The 22582-nt window shown below is 46.2% G+C and overlaps 1 protein-coding gene across 3 annotated transcripts in view; it reads right to left on the reverse strand.

Annotated features, from left to right (window-relative positions):
- MED1 (mediator complex subunit 1) overlaps positions 1 to 22582 on the reverse strand; it is a 555355-nt gene that overhangs the window by 79944 nt on the left and 452829 nt on the right. For all 3 annotated transcript variants that reach the window (XM_085606628.1, XM_085606627.1, XM_085606629.1), the window contains one exon: positions 21911 to 21976. In XM_085606628.1, the coding sequence (XP_085462754.1) occupies positions 21911 to 21976 (66 nt within the window). The remainder of the gene's footprint in view (positions 1 to 21910; positions 21977 to 22582) is intronic.

Here is a 22582-nt window from a genome sequence, read left to right on the forward strand (position 1 = left end):
TTGAACACAAATGAACATTAAAATCACCCATTAAAATGATCCGAAACAAAGTGGATTGCTTGTCTCCATAGAGGGTTAAAAAATCTAATAACCAGTTAAAATGCGAGGATTCTGGATTACTATTGGGAGCATTGTAACAGTTAACCAACAACAATTTACCACCATCCTCAACGGTTAACTCCAGGAAAATAAAATTTTTGGAGGCACAATCTAACATAATCAGTTTGCCTCTTATGTTCACTGAGACCAACATCATAAGGCCGCCTTTGTTCCGACCAGCTGGGGAAGGCAAGGCAGGGACAAAAAAAGATGTAAAGCCATCTATCCAGTAGTCACATTCCAAATCCCAAGTCTCTTGCAAGGCAATGACATCATAACTCTTAACAAAGCTTACCCAGCTGGGGTCTCCCTTCTTAGCCCGCAAACCAGCAATGTTCCATGATAACAGCCTAACTGATCCCCCAAAGTCACTAGCATCAATCTCAGGTAAATTGTTCTCGACCACCACAGAAGAGGGTACGTGGACCGTAGATGTACGGGCCGCAACCGCAGCGACCTCTGTACCCTCTCCCTCTTCCCGTCAATCACAGAGGTCGAGACCTGAGAGCACATCAAACCTGTTATGTGTTGAGATGGGGGGACCCCATGAGCTGGCAATTTCACGGCACTGCAAAGAAGGTTGCTGCGCCCGAATTGACCCCACCGGAGTAAATGGATAAAGTCTTGGTCTCGACGCGGAGGGAAAATTGGCCTTATTGTAAAAATACCCCAATGGGCGCACACGGATGCTGTTGCTCTCCTCCAGCAAAGATGCTGCCCGCAGGAGGACAGTGGCCACGTGTTGTGGGTACTTGAAATTTACAACCACGCAGTCCCCTCTACAAGATTTCCTTGATGGGCCAATCCAGTTCACTCTCCTTGTCGTGATTATATCTCCAGCAAATTTGGGCGGAAAATCGCATTTAGCGCCTAACCAGGCCACCACTTTGTTTTTAAGGGATTCATGCGCTTCCACTTGCGGTTCTAAGTTGCCTGGGTCGAGTAGTGGGACGTCTGCAAGTACGATGACGTATGGAGCGCATTCCGGGGGCAAATTAATAGTATTGGCGCGTCTACTTTGTACAGCATTAAAGTTATTGCCAGGTCTCTGCAAACCCCTCGCCTGATCGGGATCCACAACTGTTGATGGGGGATGAAATACTACGGGGACAGTAAGATTATGGCCTGAAGTAACAACAGGACGAGTCATAGATGAAGAGTTGGGAGTTTTTGAGACACTACATCCCCTCACCTCGAGGTTAGCTAAACTGTTATGGGAGGGTAAGGGATTCGCCTGAGAAGATTTAACCAGTTGTCTATCCAGTAAATCTCCAAGTCTTTTAATTTCCGCATTAGCGGTGTCCAGTTTGGCTGTAAGACAGTCGATACGAGCTTTCACTTTTAGATCTACCGCAGCCTCAATACGCTCGATTAACAGATCAAACTGATCTTGGCTCAAAGCAATCTTGGGATCCTTCATAGGCTCTACATTTAAGTTGGTTTTGGGAGAACTATGTCTATCTGGCCGATGAGTTTCCACCCTTCTCCTCTGGGTGGTCTTACCCCCCCCTCTTACTTTGAAGCCTTCTGCATGATCTAACTGGTCTCTTGCCCCTAGTTTCTTCCACTGTTTCTGAGTCTTCCTCGGAGTCAGGGCGTAACGTGTCATTAAGTATAGAGACCATTGCATCGTTATCCTGCAACTGGGCAATAGACGCTACTGTGTTACAAGTAAGTTCAATAACGTTATGATCTTGTGGAAAACAGTTTGTGATTCTATCGCCATCTGAGAAGTCCTCCAATGTAGCGGTTATTGCTGGAGAGGGGGCATGTTCCGTATCGACTATTTTACCCAAAGAGGCTCTTCTATCCTCGTTAATCTTGGATACCCTCTTCACTAGAAAATTGTTCATTGAGCCCGCCCCCGAGACTACCTTATTTTTCTTGGGACCTGACATCATGGAATTAGCAGTCCCCGCTACAGGGTCCGGACAATAGCCACAAGTCCGTCTCTACTGCACAACACCACAACAGTGGACAAGGGGCACAGGCAAAAAATATATCGTACAACAGCAGTACCTGTAAAGCGGCAGGAGCTCTGATGTCCGGTGTCAGGGGGATGGCCCCGCCCTGCCTCCTCCTGCCCCGGACGGCCACAGACGGCCCGCCCTTTGCCCGGGCTTAGCCCGGCGCGTCCCGCCCGCGTCCCGCGAGGCGGACCTCCTTTCCAATTTGTAAGCGCCTCCTGGCGCAGTCGCGGCGTCAGGTCGCTGCGCCGCCGCTTGGTCTGCCGGGAGTTGTAGTCCCCGGGGCGGCGACGCGAGGTGCAAGGCTTCCTGGCACTAGCGCTGGTGTTTACGCGCTCCCTGGGCTCTTGGCGGCGTCAGCGTGGTCCCGGTGGCGATTCTGAAGCAGGTAAATGGCTGGTTTGTTCCCCCCTGCTCCGCCGACCTCCTTTCCAATTTGTAAGCGCCTCCTGGCGCAGTCGCGGCGTCAGGTCGCTGCGCCGCCGCTTGGTCTGCCGGGAGTTGTAGTCCCCGGGGCGGCGACGCGAGGTGCAAGGCTTCCTGGCACTAGCGCTGGTGTTTACGCGCTCCCTGGGCTCTTGGCGGCGTCAGCGTGGTCCCGGTGGCGATTCTGAAGCAGGTAAATGGCTGGTTTGTTCCCCCCTGCTCCGCCGACCTCCTTTCCAATTTGTAAGCGCCTCCTGGCGCAGTCGCGGCGTCAGGTCGCTGCGCCGCCGCTTGGTCTGCCGGGAGTTGTAGTCCCCGGGGCGGCGACGCGAGGTGCAAGGCTTCCTGGCACTAGCGCTGGTGTTTACGCGCTCCCTGGGCTCTTGGCGGCGTCAGCGTGGTCCCGGTGGCGATTCTGAAGCAGGTAAATGGCTGGTTTGTTCCCCCCTGCTCCGCCGACCTCCTTTCCAATTTGTAAGCGCCTCCTGGCGCAGTCGCGGCGTCAGGTCGCTGCGCCGCCGCTTGGTCTGCCGGGAGTTGTAGTCCCCGGGGCGGCGACGCGAGGTGCAAGGCTTCCTGGCACTAGCGCTGGTGTTTACGCGCTCCCTGGGCTCTTGGCGGCGTCAGCGTGGTCCCGGTGGCGATTCTGAAGCAGGTAAATGGCTGGTTTGTTCCCCCTAGATTAGTCACTTTCTATTAATTGTCATTCTTTTTTTTATAGGACTATGCAATCCTCTGTACTGTATTTAGTTTCTACTTGGGGTCACATCCCTAGTTTAATTCTGTATAATGTGACCCCAAGTAGAAACTAAATACAGTACAGAGGATTGCATAGTCCTATAAAAAAAAGAATGACAATTAATAGAAAGTGACTAATCTAGAATGAGCGAAACATCAGTGTAAACATCACCAATTGTAGAATGAGATCGAAATTCATCAACAACTACAAAGGTTGTGGGCAAAACATAAAAAAGAACCAGTGTATGTATTAGATAAATGAAAAAACATTAGGAACAGAACAGGTCAATAAATACAAATCATTAGAGGCAAGAAGTACCAGTAAGAGAATCGGAGTCCATCTGCAATTCAAACTGATTATCCAAGAATGTTGAAAGATCTGAAGGTTCATAAAAAATCTGTGGATGATCTTTTCAAAGTGATTCAGAATCTTGAGGGACTAGAAAAAGAGAATGGAATATTCATATCAGTGAGCCTCTTGTGTAGATTCGTGAAGCCTTTGCGACAAGTTACCGTGTCTCTGGCAAAATCTTGTGAAATGGATATTCTGTGACCTTTCCATTGTATTGACTTAATCTTGCTCATTTGTGCCAGAATTTGATCTGTATGCTGATGGCGGAAAGGTTTAAAGATCGGGGGACCTGGAGAAGACATTATTCTTGGTTTAAAGGTTGGGACCCTGTGAGCACGCTCTATCTCAAAGTCTTTATTGAAAGAAATATTCAGGGCATTTGGGATGCAAGTAAGCAAGTAATCAATAATTGAAGGAGCAGACTTCTCACAATCCTCCGCTTATCCCAAAATACAAAGATTACTTCTTCGATTCTGATCTTCCTGTTCTGTTAGATCCCTCCTTAGTGAAGTAATGGAATGCTCCAAATTTTGGATGTGCTTCGCTTGTTTATTTGTTTAGTCTTCCACACTACTTGTCATTTCCGCATTAGAAACACGTAGGGAAAGAGTTTTAAGATCATTACGAATTGCAGCCATCTCTACCTGAAGCACGTCAGTATTCATTTTGGTACTTTGTGCAATATTATGAACAGTATTGAGCTTAAGTAAAATTGCTTCCAAAATTGAGGCAGACTCAAGACTACCCTTAGCTGGTGATTCCGGAGTAGGTCAGGTCTGTTTGGATCATTTTAAATTCCCCTTAGAGACTCTGTCCTTGGTATTAACACCCATTCCGCCATTCGATAAGATAGTAACAACCGCAACTAGATAGCCTTAGTATGGTTAGACGGAGCAGGTAAGGCGATGTCTGTTCTTAAAGGTCAGAGTGAAGAATATACTCTCCAGCAGCCAGCCAAATTCTTTCTGCCGTGACGACAAATCAATAGGGAGCACCAAAGCGAAATACTATAATGGCCGCATTACGTCACATGGAATGAATAACCAGCACTACAACCAGGCTCAATACCAGATTATAGATATTCTATTGAAGAGCTAAGTATGACATGAAGTTTCAGTCAGCTAACGCCATTTTGAAGCCTCCAATTATGAAGAGAAAGCAGCCTTACGCAATACTTGATATCTATGAACACAGTGCTGTGTCAAGCAAAGATAATGCAGTACAGTACCTTAGGAATCATCAAATTAACATTTTGTAGCTTTAATAATGAAACTCAGCATCCATATGTCCTGTTGTGTCGAAAATTGCACTGACGGCCGCCATTTTGGAAAACATCGCGACACAGCTCTTTTTCATGTCACAGCCTCAAATTAGGTGACACAAGGAAACAAAACACTCCCTGACATTCCTTAACTGTTCCGCCGCTCACCGGGGCTGAAGGGCGATTAAAAATCACCCGTAGCGCATAGCAATTGAGCGTCCGAACAGGCAGAGTCATGGAGCCCAAGAGCATGCAGCCATCTCCGCTGTGCGTCAAGCCATGCCCCTATATTTATGAACACAGCAATGTGTCAAGCAAAAATAATATAGCACAGTACCATAGGCAGCATCAATTTAACAGTTAGGAGCTTTAATAAAGAAATTCAGCTTCCATACGTCGCGTTGTGTGAAGAATTACACCGACGGCCGCCATTTTGAGAAATATTGCGACACAGCTCTTTTTCGTGTCGCAGCCTCAGATTGAGAGATACGAGGAAACAAAACACTCCCTTACATCCCTTAGCTGTTCCGCCGCTCTCCGGAGCTGATGGGCGATTAAAAATCACACGTAGTGCATAGCAAATGAGCGTCTGCACTGGCAGTGTCACGGAGCTCAAGAAAGCAGCCATCTCCGTTGCGCGTCAAGCCACACCCCTCTGCCTCATATAAGTTTTAAGACTTTCTTCTATGAACACCAACCTGCACCACTGAGCTTCAACTTCGGGGTACTACCCCAATCACACTGTACTATATTTTTAGAACACTAATACACCACCTCAAGGATAGTAAACCACAGCAGTTTACTGCATCATCTGCATGTTAATGCATTACATTTCATCCAAGAAATGCTAACCCATTATATCGAAAGGAAAATATTCAGCCACACTGTTAGGACAGCCAAGTGCAGCCTCAAGACCACCGCAAAACCGCCAGGGATCTCTGAACACTGGCAGTTGCGGCGGTCACATGACAGTCCGGCCACTCATCTAGCAATAGGGCAATCGGACCGCCGGTGTGGTGGTCATAATTAAGCCCCAAGGCTGTATTTGGAAAAATATTAAAACCACCCCCGAAGATAAGAAAACCTGACTCCTCTTTTGCAAAGCTGTATAAAAAGTCAAGGGTTGGAGGCAAATCCTTGATATAGCCATAGACACTTACAAAGTTGAACACCTGGTTAAAAATCCTCATTTGCACCCAAATCCACCTCGCTCTGAGATCTTTATGTGCCTTATGAACCTTGCATTGCCCTTCTTTACCAATAAGTATAACCAACCCTCTAATTGCTACACTAGAAGAGGCATAAAAGGCATGTTGAATAAAACCAGGAACTCTCAGAGGGGGGCTCCATTATTGAAATCCGTCTCTTGAAGAAGAATTATATTTACTTGCAGTAATTTAAACCTGGCGAGCATTGCCTGAAATGTAACTCTAATATTAAAACCATTAGGTTTCATGAGAGTATTCTTAACTGTTTACCAGTCAGGATATATTAACTTTGCCCCTACCCCTTCTTGAGCGCCAGCATAATCTACTGACAGTACTGCATTTCTTTTTTGTATACACCTTACACTCCACCACACACCCCATACCCATCTCCCCTAATGTCACTTTCCCTAGCCCACCCCTTCCCTCCCAAACACAGAATACCCCTGAAAGCCGCACCCACCTGCCATCACCCTCCCCTGAAATAAATGCCTTGAAATGGCACCCAAAAATTGTCTTCCAGAGCTAGCCACCACTTTAGTGATAAATGCTTAACGATGGACTAGCAGAGGATTCCATACATCTTTGCTTCCCTGCAAACACATGTTCAATACTAGTTGAGGATCAGAGCCACCCCTCTTTTTGAACGCTACTTTCCATGTTGCTGCTGTAGGAGTTCATAGGATTGTTTCCCTGAGCCCAGTATATGAAACTGACAGTCTAAAAACTATTTCCGCTTGGACTGTTGTACCAAAGTAACTTGAATGCCTTATTTCCTAAAAGGTTCGATTATGGATTTGAATTCATGTCGGTGATGAGCTGCTGCCGCAGACGGATTTGAAAAAATATTAAAACGGCCCTTGTCTACAGTATGAAATCCTTTCGATGTTATAGCCTTTGATAGCATTCTTCTTTTTATAAACGAAAGTCACCAAAATTCACCAAAAATGCACGAGGATATCTAGAATTCGATGACTATGAAAAGGGGACTCGGTGGGCCCTTATGATCAAGAAATCCTACGACTTGGCTTGGGTTTTTGGGTGCACATATTTCTGAACCAAGTCAGAAATTAATTTTATTGGGTTTTAGCCGGTCTCTTGTCCTTCTGGGATCCAAACAAAATGTAAGTTCAAGCATCGAGATCTGTTCTCCATTTCATTCCATGGCTTTTGCTGTGCAGAGTTCAGATTTTCTTTGAGAATCTTCCAAATCAGAGATATGCTGTTCTGCTTGCATTGGCCTGGGATTGTTTTGAAGAAGACTGGCATTCATGTACCTCAGCTGGAGCTGAACTTGACAGCGTGCTTTGTCGGGGGCATTTCTCATTGCTCTCAGCTCATCCAAAATCTGTTCGGGGCATAACCCCCATCTGGGCACCATTTACTAGTATTGCTGGTGTTATTGACATTAAGAAGTCACTAGTGTGGGATATCCCAGAGCTAGGAATGCAAGCTGGGTAGCCGCTACTGCCCGACTTTCCAGCACATTTTGCGCATTGACCTCCCCAAGATGCTCTGACGTGCATTGTGCAGTATGAGACTAAATGCAGCATTTGCTGTATCTTATCCTCCAATGCCTTTGTCGCACAGATGCCTTTGCCTCTTCCAAGAACTTTGGGACTGAATAGGAGGTATAAAGGCCTTTCCCCGGTGTTCATTATTTCTTGTGCAGGGGTAAAAATCACAGGAAAGGCTATGTCTTGCTGCCCTGGTGAGCTCCCCAATGTTGGGAAAGCCTTTCCTCTGATGGGAATTTATTGCAGGTTGGGAAAAGCTGATCTGAGGTGTTTACAACTCTACAGCTCTCTTGCGGATTGTGTGTGGACCCTTCTTTGGTACTTTATGGACATACTGTTTCAGTGTGTAGCCTTGCAGAGCGATTAGTGCTAGTATTTGGACTGCTGTCCCTTGATGATCCTGGTTGGTGCTTTAACCCATGCTCATGGTTCTCCACTTCTGTAGCTTTAAAGCTACCCCCTATTGATAGATTCTGGCGGGCTTTAGCAATTTTAGCCAGTCTAGTTTTGGCTGGAGCACACCCTCTCCCAAATGTTTACTGCGGTGCGAGCCGCTTCATTTGCCCACATATGCCTGGAGGGGTCATGGTTGATTACGCTGTCTCAGGGGTGGCGCCCCTTGCGTGCCCACTGGTGGTAAATCAGTATCTTTAAAATGTGACTTCTCCACGCTGGATTTGCTCTTTATTTGCAGAAAAATCGGTAATGCAGCTAAACGCAGGAGCGCTGGGCCACAGCAAGCATCACCCACACTTGGCACCGCTTCCGCGGTTGCACCAACCCTTACTTCCCTCTGAGGGGGCACCTAATGTAGCCCCTTCGAAGTTGCCGCAAATAAGGTGAGTTCCTCCACCCCCCTCGCCCAACCTGGTTCACCATTTTTTTTCTCTCACTAAGCTGCGGGCTCCTCACCTCCTCAGCAGCACCACCATGTTGCTGCATACCTCTAGTGCCTCCATCATCGCTGGCTCACCAGCATTGCAATTTGATACATCGATCCCATTTTTCCATGATTCTTGGTTGTTTCATGTGAGTGTCAGAGTGGGTCTGTGACGGGATTTTTGAGTAACTCATCTGTGTGGGTGTGTGGGGGTGTGTGTGAATGTCTGAGGGGGTCTGTGAGTGGGTGTGTCAGTGTGGGTCAGTGAGTGTCAGTGTGGGTCTGTGAGTGGGTTTGTGTGTGGGTCTGTGAGTGTATGTGTTTGTGTGTGTTTTTATTTAAATTACGGCTGAATTTGCAGATCCATCACTGATTTACACTGGGGCAATGCTTGATGCCTACGCGGATCCGCACACGTGGAAACAAAATAGTTTTAAGACAATTTCTTGTCAAACATTGGTCCCTCTCAGACACCTATATTACATCCCTGGGGTCAGGGTACATCCACCCTGACCCCTTCTATGACATTTCATGTGAATTTGTATACCCCGGGACAGTTACCCGATGTCTAAAATGGCAGCCACAACTTTATACTCAGGTTGCAGTCAGCCAATCATTGCATTGCTACTGGCGTGTGATTCCAGGGAATCCGCTGTGATGGATCTGCGTCCCTAAATATACACATTTATTTTCCCTTTAATAGCTTCAACACTACTTAGGGGGTTTATACCAAATAATAAAAATAGATCTTTCTGGACCAAGATCTAGCTTTCTGCTAAATTTGGTATAATTTTGTTCAGTTGTTCAGGCTGTAGTCGTGTCTAAAATCTCTATGGGAAATAACATTGGAAATGCACATTTCCTAACCCCTTTCCACAGTCCCCTCTTGACGGATCATCCCGAAACTTTCCACACACAACTGGACACATGAGGGCACTTTTTAATTTTTTTTTGTTTAGATTCATTAAACAGTGCCAAAGTTATAAGCAAACCAAAAAACGCTTTTCCTATAGAAAGTTGGTGCTAACTACAACTACTTACTGGCAACTGCCAGTAGGTAATATATACATACACATATACACGACATACACACATTCATACAGAAACAACATAATTATTGTTTTTTAGATAAAGAAGAAGCTTTGGTTCTCATGGTGAATGGCTACACTTTTTGTACATTATGTTTTAATGCTGCAGGAGCGTGTTTTCAAGTAAATTTAGAATGAGAGAAGTACAAGGCATGAAATTAGAATGCTTGCAGAGAGATGTAAGCACAATAGGACAGTTGACACCTGAAGGGAAAAACTAGATTTACAGCCGCAAAAAATAATGTTGAACGGTGTGCCGAATAAAAAAAATGGATACAATTATTTCACACAGAAATATTTTTGTTCAAATAGTTTGAATCCATTAACAGAAATCTACAAAAGGCTGTGAAAAATGCTTGCATTGTACTTCCATTGTTTTTTTTTTTAAACAATAACATCACAAGTAAAATGACCGACATTTTAGCTAACGTCAGAGAGGATTTCTTTTTCTTTGTAGGGAAATGTTGAGATACGAGCTCAAGAGAGAAACTAACATTGGCATAGCCAATAGTTCTCGCCTTTGGGATCCTATAAGTGTTTAGCCATGTAGCACATTATCCTGGGTGGTTCAATTCAAGCTTAATTCCGAAATAAGTGTAAGGTTCTATCGGGCCAAAATTGGAACGTCTGGAGGCTTGCGGCATTGGGAGTAGTGTCGGGTAGCTTGCAGTGGTGGCAACAAAGGAAAGCTTGCAGCAGTGAGGAATGTGTGGGAGCTCATGTCATTGGGAGCAGTGTCAGGTAGCATGCAGTGATGTACGGGCAGCTAAGGGAAGCTTGCAGAAGTGATCCCCGTGAGCAAAAATACAAAATCATTTCCAAAAAAAAATACAGATTCCAGGTAGAGTCCACCACACAGTCCCCTTGTGTTACTCTGATTAAGTGTTTTCCTGTTTTTGTGTTTCCAAGACAGAGTTGAGCACAAAAGATCTGCCTTCTCCCACCACGAAGCTCGATTGACACCTCATTGAGCTTAGATCACTTGCAAACAAGCCTCTGCTCCTGCTATTGGGCTCGGGCAGGCCCATGAAAGAGAACAACGGCAGCAAGGTCCCAGTGCCGTAATTCACTTCGGGCCACGCCAGGCTGTAGCAGCAGAGAGAAGAGTGAGGGAGGGTTTGAGCACCATGGGCAGGCTGACTCGGAGTGTTCTGACAGCATCCCCCAAAGAGACATGCTAAAAAAGCTTTTTTTATGTTTTTGGTCCTTTCGACCCTGCTGGGTCTAAGACACTGGATCTATGAAATAAAAAAAAGATGGGAAATATTTAAGGGTAAAGTAAAAAGTGTGTTTCATGCTCACTTCAACCTGTGAAGGTCTGTCTACGGATCCGTAATTGTGGGAAACTCTCCTGAAGGGGTGAACTCACAAATGCGCAGGCCACCAGCTTCTAAATATGTTACACTTCTGGGAATCCAGCAGTGTCGGCTGGCAACTGTTAATCAACACACAGAATAAAGAGCTTTGCAAGGTGCGGGAACAGGACCCACAGCGACAAAACCGCAGTCCATCTCCGGCTGTACATTTTATGTTTATTCAAAACCCCTCTCGTCACAAGAGGATAGTGGTAGAAATAAACGAGATTAAGAAAAGGCAAAGGCTAGGTTTGTATCATTATGGTCGCTACACTCTGCATACATGAGCCCCGACCGCTGGTGCCTTGTCACCTGAAGGAGCACTGACTGTCATGCAATCGGGAGTCATTCATTCCACAGCAGCCTGGATGTGCCTTTCTGGTGGAATTCAAACAGACAGGGTGACACATCCACAGTTGCTGCCTCTCTCCAGATAGGGTTCCGCTAGCTTATGTAAACCCCGCCAGGCGCTACTTGGTTCTCCATTGGACAGGCAGACCCCAAGAAAATACCATTAGCTTCCCAAATCCAGGCCAGGGATGCATTAGTAGGGGGCACCTGGCTGCAACCTCTTTTCTCGCCTTGAAAATGCAGCACTCCTATATCCTTGGCAACTTAGCTGTGTTAGGGATCTGTCACTCAGCACATCTGCATAGACCAGATACTGCTGATCCTCTCTTACCACCATTTTAAACCAAGTATCTGAAGCCTGTCAAATGTGGCTTAATGCTCTCTAAGTCCCAATAAAAACACAGAAATCACAACAGCAGAAACCCAATGCTTGGGGTGCCAATGCGTCCAGCTGCGCTTGTTCCCATGGAGTCCCTGTGATACGTGTGCCGCGCTCGGGTGCCAGTGTGCGTAGCAGGGCTGTGGGGGGTGTGGGAGATGGATGTGGCTTGCTTACCGCCATGCTGACTGGCTGTGGGGCGCTGGAGCTGCAGCTACGCTCTGGTCTACCTCCCTCGATATGCTCCGCTCTGCTCTGGCTCCAGCTCCGTCATGGACAGGCCTCCCGGACGCCAGGGGCAGTGCGCTGCTAGCCTGCAGGAAGGGGAGCGTCCTGGGAGCAGGCGGGCTACAAGCACAGATGACCTTCCTCCAAGGCACTGCCTCCAGTTCCTATGTTTGGGAGAGCCGGAGTGTCGGTAACAGTGCTGGCCGGTGCTGCCAGATCCTTTAGGGGAGGTGCGTAGCGCGGATAGGAAGACTGCTCCACAGCTGATGGGGGTCGGGGCTTATGTTTTCTGCCTGGGGGGTCTGCAACGGTGCCCAGTTTACAAAAAGGCAGGATGTGTGTCATAGAGGATGTTCTGGCCGCAACCACCTGGATTCAGCGTTCTATTTGGATCTGAGCATAGATATCATAGGAAGCGCTAACTGTGCATAGTAGGACCACGTAAAGAAAGCGCTTAGGGCAGTAACCACCGGTTGACGTCACGCGAATACGCACATTTCTTTATCTTGAGGTATTCTGGTGATATTCGAGTAATGCTGGATTTCTCAGGAATTCTTTCTAGCAACCTTTGTTTTTTTATCTTTTCTTTTATTCTATATCACAGAGATGTCACATTTCATGCTGCCCCTTCTGCTCACAAAGTAAGACAAGGTCGGTGGCAAAAGTGAAAGCGCTGCGATCACCAGGGCCAGCGCGACCATCTGTTTCCAATTAACGCGAGAGTCACAGCACATGCGCGCTGGCTCAGGCGAGACCTAAAAATGGCTAGCTGCGATTTCTCCTAAAACGAAAGTTAGCAGGATCAAATTTGCAAGTGAGAAACCAATAATGTTTCTACATATTACAGGTATATGTAGCCAAATAATTATTATTGTACATAAGTGTTCGTTTTTGCAAAGCCCTATGGAAAAAGGAAAATTCTAAAATGATTTCTGTAACTCCGTGTTGAGTCTGAAAGAACATCTAGGCCCCACTTTTTTTAGGCCGCCAATGTATATTTATGGCCGCAATTAATGCTTTCTAGCAATTCACAAAACGACTCCAGGCAGGATTTACTACTGCGGATTTGTCTCTAATAGCAGCTGAGAAATCTGTTGTCCCAAATCCTACTCAAAGTTGTGAAGGGGCATTTCCTTTAAAGGCTGGGGAAACATAGAAACGTACGTTTGTGGGTATTCTCAAACTCCTATCCACTGATTTCCCATCCCAGAAACGGTATTAAAGTTACACCTAAGGAGAGCTTCAGTAATTCCATGTCCAAGATGGAAAGGGACCCGATCACACTCAAATGTGGTGGGAGCGTAGGGGAGTGTCTTCATAAATGAGGAAACATGTTTTCCATGCAGACAAAAAGAAAAAAGTGCGTTTGGACCCCTGAACAGAATTCTATGCTATAGAAAGATTTCCACTGGGGAATAGGACTCCAGAGGAGGCGACACTTGACATTCTCAGAAGTAGGTCAGCCAGCAACAAAGTAATTGGAAAGATGCTATGAGGTAGAGTGAGAAAGCCAGAAAAGCCCCTCAGCCGATGTGCTTCACTTATTAAACAAAAGTCGAATCAGGAGGCATGGTGTAGCGTCACGCTCTAGTCTTCACGTCCCAACGTGATGACGAAGAGCGCAGCGGCCATCTTAGATGCGGCAGAGAGCGCGGAGCCCGCTAGCAGAGCGGAGGTCTCCCGGCGCTCTCCTTAAAGTGTGTATCGAAATTATTAATAAACCTACACTTATCTGCAGCATATTGGGTACGTCTTGTTCGTCCTCCATGTGACCGCATATACTACAAATGGCGACGAGGGTCTGGGATCAACACGAAGAAGAACTAAGAGGAAAATAACCGGGAGCTACACGTGGCCACGTGCACCTGGAGAGCAGCAACTGATCAATAACAGGTACGCACTAAGGGAGAGCGCAGCAGAGGGGACGCCAGGCATCAGAAGCAGCCACCCAGGCCTAGACACCCACCGTACTCAGCAGCTGCGTCCAAGCTCACCGCAGCCCAGGGGGCCGGCCCACGTGGCAAGGAAGGGTCGGCAAAATAGACCACAAACCAACCCCAGAAGCACGCTTAGACGCAGGAAGGAGTAGACACGGCAGGGAATATACTGCCCACAGAGGAGGAGAGTAGAGGGGTTCGGAATAGAGCATCAAAGCGCAGAGGCAAGGCTCCCCAATTCAAAGAAGAGAGAAGAAACGCTTGGGGCCCTGGCGGGGCAAGCAGAGCACAGCAAAAGGGGTGGATCGGTGTCGCAACAGAGCCCCCCACGCCTGCCCAGACAAAGTGCGCCAGGCAGTCCGAAGGGAGAAGAAGAGTCACCAGGGAGAAGAGCAGAAATGTGCGCCCAAACGTCCTCGCTCACAACACCGATCCCCTTCTTACCCAAACCGGGGGATCCCTCGATGAAGTGGGAAGATTGGAGAGAATACTTTATGAACTATCTAGAAGCCCTGGAGGACGAGAATGGTGAAGCATTTCCCAGCAAAAGAAGGAAGAGGATATTGCTTCATAACCTAAGTCCGGAAGGCATCAGAGTATTCCGGAATATAGTCCCTACTCTAAGGCAGGCCGTGGATGACGACGTATTCTAGAATGCGATAGATGATTTGAATAGACACTACAGGCCAGCTGTGTGCACGTCTGTAGACAGATACAACTTCCAACAACGGAAACAAGCAGTGGTAGAGTCCATAGACGAATATGTGGCAGCGTTGAAGAAATTGGCAGTCACGTGTAAGTTCGGGACATTACACAATGAATTCATCAAAGATCAAATAGTCATGCACACCACTAACTCGACGATCCAGGACAAGCTGTGGGTCAATGGAGAGGCGACCCGGAAGGAAGTTATAGCCATGGTGAAGAAAGCGGAGCTATCGAAAAGATGTGCGGAAGCGGCGAAAAAGGAGACGGTCCCCATGCCCATGGTGAACAAAGTCACAGAGGCAGAACCACCAGAAATAGGCAAGGGAGCAACAGGGGACATGAGGACACAGACCAAATGGTCGTCCAAACCAGCACCGGTGAAGTAACCGGGCAATGAAGGCAAGAACACGTGCTACAGGTGCGGCAGTCTGTTTCATCCAGCTTATGATAAGTGGTGTCCAGCCTTCAAGGCCAAATGCATGTTCTGTGGGATAGTAGGGCATTACGAAAAAGTGTGTCGCCGCAAGCAAAAAAGAGTGGCAATCAACTACGTCGCACAAGAGGCAGAAGAGGAAGGAGAAAGTGAAGAAGAGGAAGACAGCATGTTGTGCATAGATGAGCACATACTCTGGATCAACTGCAACTGCTCTAAGAAACCCCAATGCGACCTAGTGATAGGAGGAATACCAATACAGATGGTAGCAGATTCAGGATCCCCCTACACCATAATACAACGAACGGTGTGGGACGAACACTTCAAAGACCACCTGGGGCACCGCCTGGAACCCCCGGACATTCGTCCAGTCACATTCACAGGAGACCCCATTCCCATGGTAGGATACCGCAGTCTTAAATTCGAATTCAAAGAACGGAGCGCAAGCTGCAAACTATACGTGGCAGAGAAAGGTCCCTCGGTCCTAGGGTGGATCGACCAAGGAGACCTGGGAATAGTTGAACCCTGGTGGCACCACACAGGTCATTATGACCAGCGACGACCAACGACCGGAAGTCGGAAAACTGAAAGAAGAATTTCCCACCGTGTTCGGAGGCAAGGTGGGCAAATTGACTAAATTCACGCACAAGATTGATCTCAAGGCAGATGCGAAACCGGTGTGCCACAAAGTGAGAAATACCCCACTGGCGGTCAGAGAAAAGGTACAACAGGAATTACGCAGACTAGAAGAAAACAACATCATAGAACCGATAACAAGTGCTGAGTGGTTGGCACCGTTGGTGGTAGCAATGAAGCCAAACGGCAAAGTACGCCTGTGTGTGGACCTGAGGGAGTTGAACAAAAACATAATAGTAGAAAAATTCCCACTACCAAGGATAGACGAGATGCTGGCAAAGACCAAGGGTGTGAAATGGTTCTCGACCATCGATCTCACCTCAGCTTACCATCAGATAGCCCTACACCATACATGCCGGAAATTGACATCATTCATAACCCCCTTCGGGTGCTATCAGTTTCGTAGGATGCCATTTGGACTGGCCTTGGCAGCAGCCATATTTCAGAAACGTATGCACAAGTTGTTCAAAGAAGTAGAAGGAGTGCAGTACTTCCAAGACGACATCCTGGTAATGGGCATGAACAAAGCAGAACATCATGTCAAGTTGTCCAAAGTCCTACAGGTCTTGGAACGCAATGGACTCACGGCGGAATGGGACACGTGCCGGTTTGGAATGACATCGGTCACATACTTGGGTCATAAGATCAGCGACCAAGGCATCACACCTAAACAGTCCAACGTCAAAGCGATATGTGAAGCACCACCCCCAAGGACCAAGGAAGAAGTCAGGTCATTCCTTGGCGTGGCCAAGTTTTACAGCAAATTCGTACGGCACTTCGCCACCAAGACACACTACTTGCGACAACTCCTACGGGACAAGACAAACTTCGAGTGGACGGAGGAAACACAAGAAGAATCCCAAAGGATTAAAGCGCACATCAGCACAGCAGTACCTCTGTGTGGATATGATCAGCAAGCTAGATCAGTATTGACGACGGATGCGAGTGAAAGGGGCCTAGGAGCGGTCCTAATGTAGGAGACAAAGGGAAGAGAACTGGCCACCTTCAGCTTTGCATCCAGATCATTGTCTCCCATGGAACAGAAGTACAGTGTAATAGAAAAGGAGATGTTGGCATTAGTCTGGGCCATGGAAACGTTCCGCCAGTTCCTTTGGGGCACCTGATTCAGGCTAAGAACAGACCATAAACCTCTGGTCAAAGTCCTCACGTCATCAGGACATGCGAATGCGACCCCCCGCATTGCGAACATGACCTTGAAATTATTAGACTATAGGTATGATGTGGAACACATCCCGGGACAAAAAAATAAAGTAGCTGATTATCTCAGTCGAGCATCAGCCATGGAGGACGCACCACGCAGTTCCGAGGATGAAGATACCAGGGTGGCATTCATGGAAGATCACGAACGAGTGATTAGCAAACAGGAGTGGCAGGAAGCATATGAGACTGACTCAGACATAGGAGCGGTCAAGCAATTCACACTAAGAGGATGGCCAGAGAAGAGGCACGTGGAGGCTGCGCTCAGGAAATTATTCGAAGTAAGAGAGGAATTATCAGTTCTGACCGAGGGATCTTCCTGCGGAGAGGAGAAAAGGTAGTTCCTCCCAACAAGTTGGTCCCACATTTACTTGTTCTCATTCACGAAGGTCACCTGGGCATTGTGAAGACAAAACTCAGGGCGAAACAGATGTACTGGTGGCCGGCGATGGATAGCCAGATAGAAAGGCACGTACGTGAGTGCAAACAATGCCAAAGAACGGACAAGTCCCAAAGCCTGATGCGACCACCCTTAGGAAAATTTGACAACCCTGATAACCCATGGGAGGATCTGTGGTAGTACTCATAGACCGGTACTCCAAGTGGCCAGAGGTGGACATACAGGAAGACATGGACACTGACAAAATATTAAAGTTTCTAACTGCCGTTTTCCTTAGAGAAGGTATTCCACACTCCCTCCTAAGCGACAATGGGCCTCAGTTCATGTCAGACAAGTGGAACGCATACATGAGAAGGAATGGTATAAAGGTCAAACACACATCCATATACCATCCTGTGCAACATTAGGTCGCTCCCGAAACAAAGTGCTGAAAAATTGTGAAAAAGCTATTGTGGATACTATTGACAAGATTGCCCCTTTTAAACAATTTAAACCCAGACTCACAAAAAAACAAGAAATTTGGTTTACTGATCACCTTAGAACATTAAAATTGCATGCTAGGAAACTTGAAAAGAGATGGAGAACCTCTCACTTGATCGAGGACAAAAATAAATATTGGGACTCACTATCTATATACCACAAAGCCATTCGTGTTGCCCGCAAGACTCACATTGCATCGCAAATCACAGCTGCAGGAAACTCTTCAAGGATTTTGTACCAAGTTCTACAATCCTTTGTTAAACCTGCAGCTTGTGAATCTTCGGACCTTGCATCCCAACAGCTGTGTGACGACATCTCTTGCTTTTTTACGAATAAGATAGATACTATCTACGACAAAATAGTTTGCACCAATAACAAACTGACCACAGATATGGCACCTTTGGGAATAGATGCTGACCCCAATCTGAATAAATTTATGTTAAGCTTTTTTCCACCCATTTCTTTACAAGAGACATCTGCACTAGTATCACGGATTAAAAGTGGTAGCCCTGACGATATCATCCCAGCCAGGATTATGCCTGTCCTGACTGACGAGTTGTGCCCCATGATCCAAAGGTTGGTGAATCTCTCTCTGGGCTCAGGCACTGTCCCAAGAGAGTGGAAACGTGCTCTTATCAGGCCTATTAGGAAGAATACTACTATCCCATGGTCCGATCTAACAAATCTCAGGCCCATATCCCTTTTACCATTCTTAGGGAAACTGATCGAAAAATATGTTAATGGTCATCTGTCCAATCATATCGAACTTGTTGGCGGCCTGGACTATTCACAATCAGGGTTCAGGCCGAAACACAGCACAGAGTCTACCTTGCTGTCTGTTACAGATGACTTACATATGTATCAGGACAAGGGTTTCTCAGTAATCCTAGTTCTTTTAGATCTTTCAGCAGCGTTCGACACCGTGTCCCATACCATTCTTATTGACCGGTTGTCGAACGCTGGTATTGAGGATAAAGCCCTTGATTGGCTAAAGAGCTTCCTATCAGGGCGCTCCCAGAGAGTGATCATGGACACGTACCGATCAGCGGAGGTGGAGATATCGAAAGGGGTGCCACAGGGCTCTTGTCTAAGCCCTACCTTATTTAACATCTACGTGGCACCCCTGGCAAGAGTGATGCGCAGCTATGGATTCATTCCAGTATCCTATGCTGATGACACGCAGCTCCTCTTCCCTTTTAAGACCATGTCCGCAGAAATTAAAAACTCCTTTTCTGCGGGCATGAAGGCGGTGGCTAATTGGATGTCTTCCAACTTCCTGCAATGCAATGTCAGTAAGACGGAACTAATGCTGTTTGGAGAAGCCAAACTATTGTGGACCCCCGATTGGTGGCCCCCCGATTCGGGCGTAGCCCCAGAACCCAAACAGGTTGTGAAGAGTTTAGGGATTCGGATGGATCAAGACTTGTCATTTGGACAGCATGCTAACCATACTGCTGGAATTTGTTTCCATACGATTGGCCTGCTACGCAGAGTCTTTCCCTTACTACCGGACTCTTTCAGACGAACTCTGGTCCAGACATTGGTTCTGAGTCGAATTGACTACTGCAATGGCCTGTTGCTTTTTGCCAACGAAAATGTGCTGGCCAAGCTTCAGGTCATTCAAAACACCGCGGCTCGTCTTGTCCTTAATGTTCCTCCAAGAACTGCGTCCAAACCTCTTCTGGAGAAACTGCACTGGCTCTCCATTCGCCAGAGATCTAAGTTCAAGTTATGCTGCTTGATCCATAAATGTTTAAATGGACAAGGACCTATTTATCTTCAGAACAAATTTGTTCCTTATGTTCCAAGTCGTTCACTTAGGTCCAGTAACTGTCTTCTTCTGGTGATTCCCCGTGCAAAGAAATCTAGACACGGTGGTAAAGCCTTATCTATCGTAGGCCCTACCCTATGGAATAGACTTCCTCTTCATCTGAGACAGTGCAAAGAACATCTCACTTTCAGGAAACTCCTGAAGACTGTGTTGTTCAGAAACGAGATCTAGCTCCTATTATTCCTCTGTATCTACCGGCTCCAGAAAGCGCAGAGATACTCCAGTTGGAGTCGATTCTAGCGCTATACAAACCCACAAATAAATAAATAAATCCTGCAGGGAACGGCCTAGCCGAGAGGTTCAATAGAGTCATTATGGGTTCGGCACAGTCGGCGATTGGAGCTGGGAAGGACTGGGAAAAATAATTAAAGAGCATGTTATGGGCATATAGGATTACCCCAACCAGCACAGGATACAGCCCCTTCCAGATCCTAAGAGGTTGAGACCCATTCACGAAAGACAATGTAGCCTGGAAGGAGCGCACTATCACGAGCAAGTGGTCTCCAGCAGTAGTGCACCACAACCTAGAAAAAGCGCAAAGAATATATACGGAACACTTTAACAGAAGACGAAATGTCAAGGAGACGGAGTTAGAGAGAGGAGAGTGGGTTCGAGTCAAACTAGCCCAGTTAAGAAGGAAAGGTGACAGCAAGTTCAGCGCACCCATGCAAGTGGAAGAGGTTCACAACCGAGCAGTCCTACTGAGCGATGGGAAAGTTTGGTCTCAGGACAGGATGTCTAAATGCAACAAGATTCTGCGATGGAATGAAAGAGAAAGAGAACAGACAGTGACTCCCCAGACTCAAGATACTGAAGCCAATCCGGTGGGAGAAGGCACAGGAAACACTAGAGAAAGAGAGAGAGGGGAAGAAGCAGAGATGGGGAGTGATCCAGGTGCCTTGGAACTCTCACCTCATAGAGGAGTTCCCCTGAGTATAGTACGTAGTGGAGTGAGAAATTCCCAAGAAGGTGCTGTGTACACTTCCAGTACTCCGGTGAGACGCACCCGCACCGGAAGAGCTGTGGTAAGACCGTTGAAGTACAGAGACTTTGAGATGGGAGATGGGAATGAGCCCACCAGCAGATAGACTGTGAGACATTATCATATTTGTGAAATGTATATCCATAAAGAAGGGAGATATGTAGCATCGCGCTCTAGTCTTCACGTCCCAACGTGATGACTTAGAGCGCGGCGGCCATCTTAGATGCGGCAGAGAGCGCGGAACCCGCGAGCAGAGTGGAGGTCTCCCGGCGCTCTCCTTAAAGTGTGTATCGAAATTATGAATAAACCTACACTTATCTGCAGCATATTGGGTATGTTTTGTTCTTCCTCCATGTGACCCCATATACTACACATGGCTCTTTCTATTCAATGAAAACACGTCCCAAATTGCCATGAATTTTGAGACAAAACTGTACTTTCAATGGCACTAGGTGGCGCTACTTTCCCACATGTTTGGAATGGGTTTCTTATGCGCCCTTCTTTTTCATAATGAGCTTTCCAAACCATAACTGGTGAGAGAGTAACCTTGAATGGTTCATTTTGTACGGAGAAGACATACAAATGGGTTTACTATCACTTTTTTGTTTACTCAATTAAATCACTTGACATTATTTTATAACTCCCCACTAAAGCTGGCTTTCTCTTTCCTCATTCTGAAGGCCTGGCAACATTCCAGTTTTAAGGGGGGGGGGAAGCTGCATCCTTAATGAGATTTTTGGGCTTCCAAATTAATTACAGAATTATATTATAGGGGGATTAACAATGTTCCGCTTATTTTAACTTTGTAACCATAAATTCTGTACGATTTATTTTAATGAAAAGATTTAAGAAGGACCGGGCAGGGGATCTAAACAGATTTCATGAGGCATGCTTGTGTGACAACTTTAAGATACTTTTCTGGTTAAGTCATTAAAGAGTCTAAGTGCAGTAAATTAAAACTCCGCCCTAGAAGTCTTTGTATTGGGAGTTGCAGTTAGAATAGATTAGTCTATATATTGAACTCCGGGATTTTTCAAAAGTTCATTGTGAGGATTTAATGCAAGCTTGTATGATTTGAAAAGTGCATTTTATGATATTGAGGCCTGTTTGATGTTTCAAATTAGTTTGAAAGATTGTTTAGTTGCAGATCAAGCATTAAGTTTTGATGGTGGGCGTTTCTCTTATGCTACTTTCTTGAGGGCTTTTTCTATCTTTAGACTTGCGCTTCTTCTCTATATATTTTTCATCCAACCTGCTCTATTTCCATCGCTCTCTTATTTTAGATACTCTGGGGTCTGCCTGGGATTTCATTTTATTCTCTCCCGATTTCCTTTCTGCTTATTTTTTTTCACCTCTTCTTTTCTTATCCCCGTTCCGTCTCTTTATCTCTTTAGTTCATGTTAGCTTAACAGAGCAATGCACATGTTAGTTTTCCTTACCAGGACTTAGTTTTTTCTCTAGGAGCTGATAAGGAGATGCATAATATTCAACAGTCATAGGCGAACCTGAAAAATAAAAACACAGTCCATCATCAGACATTTTATTTATGACCCATCACAAGTCCCAAACTTTCAAAGAGAAGATTCACTGTACTCGCCAATGCAGCCAACATTTATGTGCCTCGGTCTATTGTTTCGCCTAACACACAAACCACATTTCAACATGAGCTCTAGGCTCCCAATATTAATCTTTCAAGATCTGCTTTACAATTTTGTCACTTGTTTGGTTCAAAGAATCAATTATGTTCTAGTTGAAAGGTAAGGTGTGAGAGTGTATCAGCCAACATGGTACATACACCCTACTGTCATTTCCATGGATAGACATGTGGTATGTTGGGTTTAAACGCAACATTTGAGCTACAGAAGCACTTTGACATAAAACAAGTACATCTGTGCCTGTGATATATGTGTGTGATGAATCCTACATAGGTGAAATATTTCACAAAGATATCTGGCAGCAATAAGAAATTTGCTAAAGCCACCACCCAAGTAAAGAATAGCTAAAGTTCGCTTTGCGTTTATTCATTGTCCAATTTTCTAAATACGTGGTGATTTGAAAAAAAATAATCAGAACAATACCATAGTAAGCAAAACAAGCCTAATTCAATTCTG

Source organism: Triturus cristatus, chromosome 5_2 (genome assembly GCF_964204655.1).
Source record: "Triturus cristatus chromosome 5_2, aTriCri1.1, whole genome shotgun sequence".
Classification (NCBI taxonomy): Eukaryota; Metazoa; Chordata; class Amphibia; order Caudata; family Salamandridae; genus Triturus; species Triturus cristatus.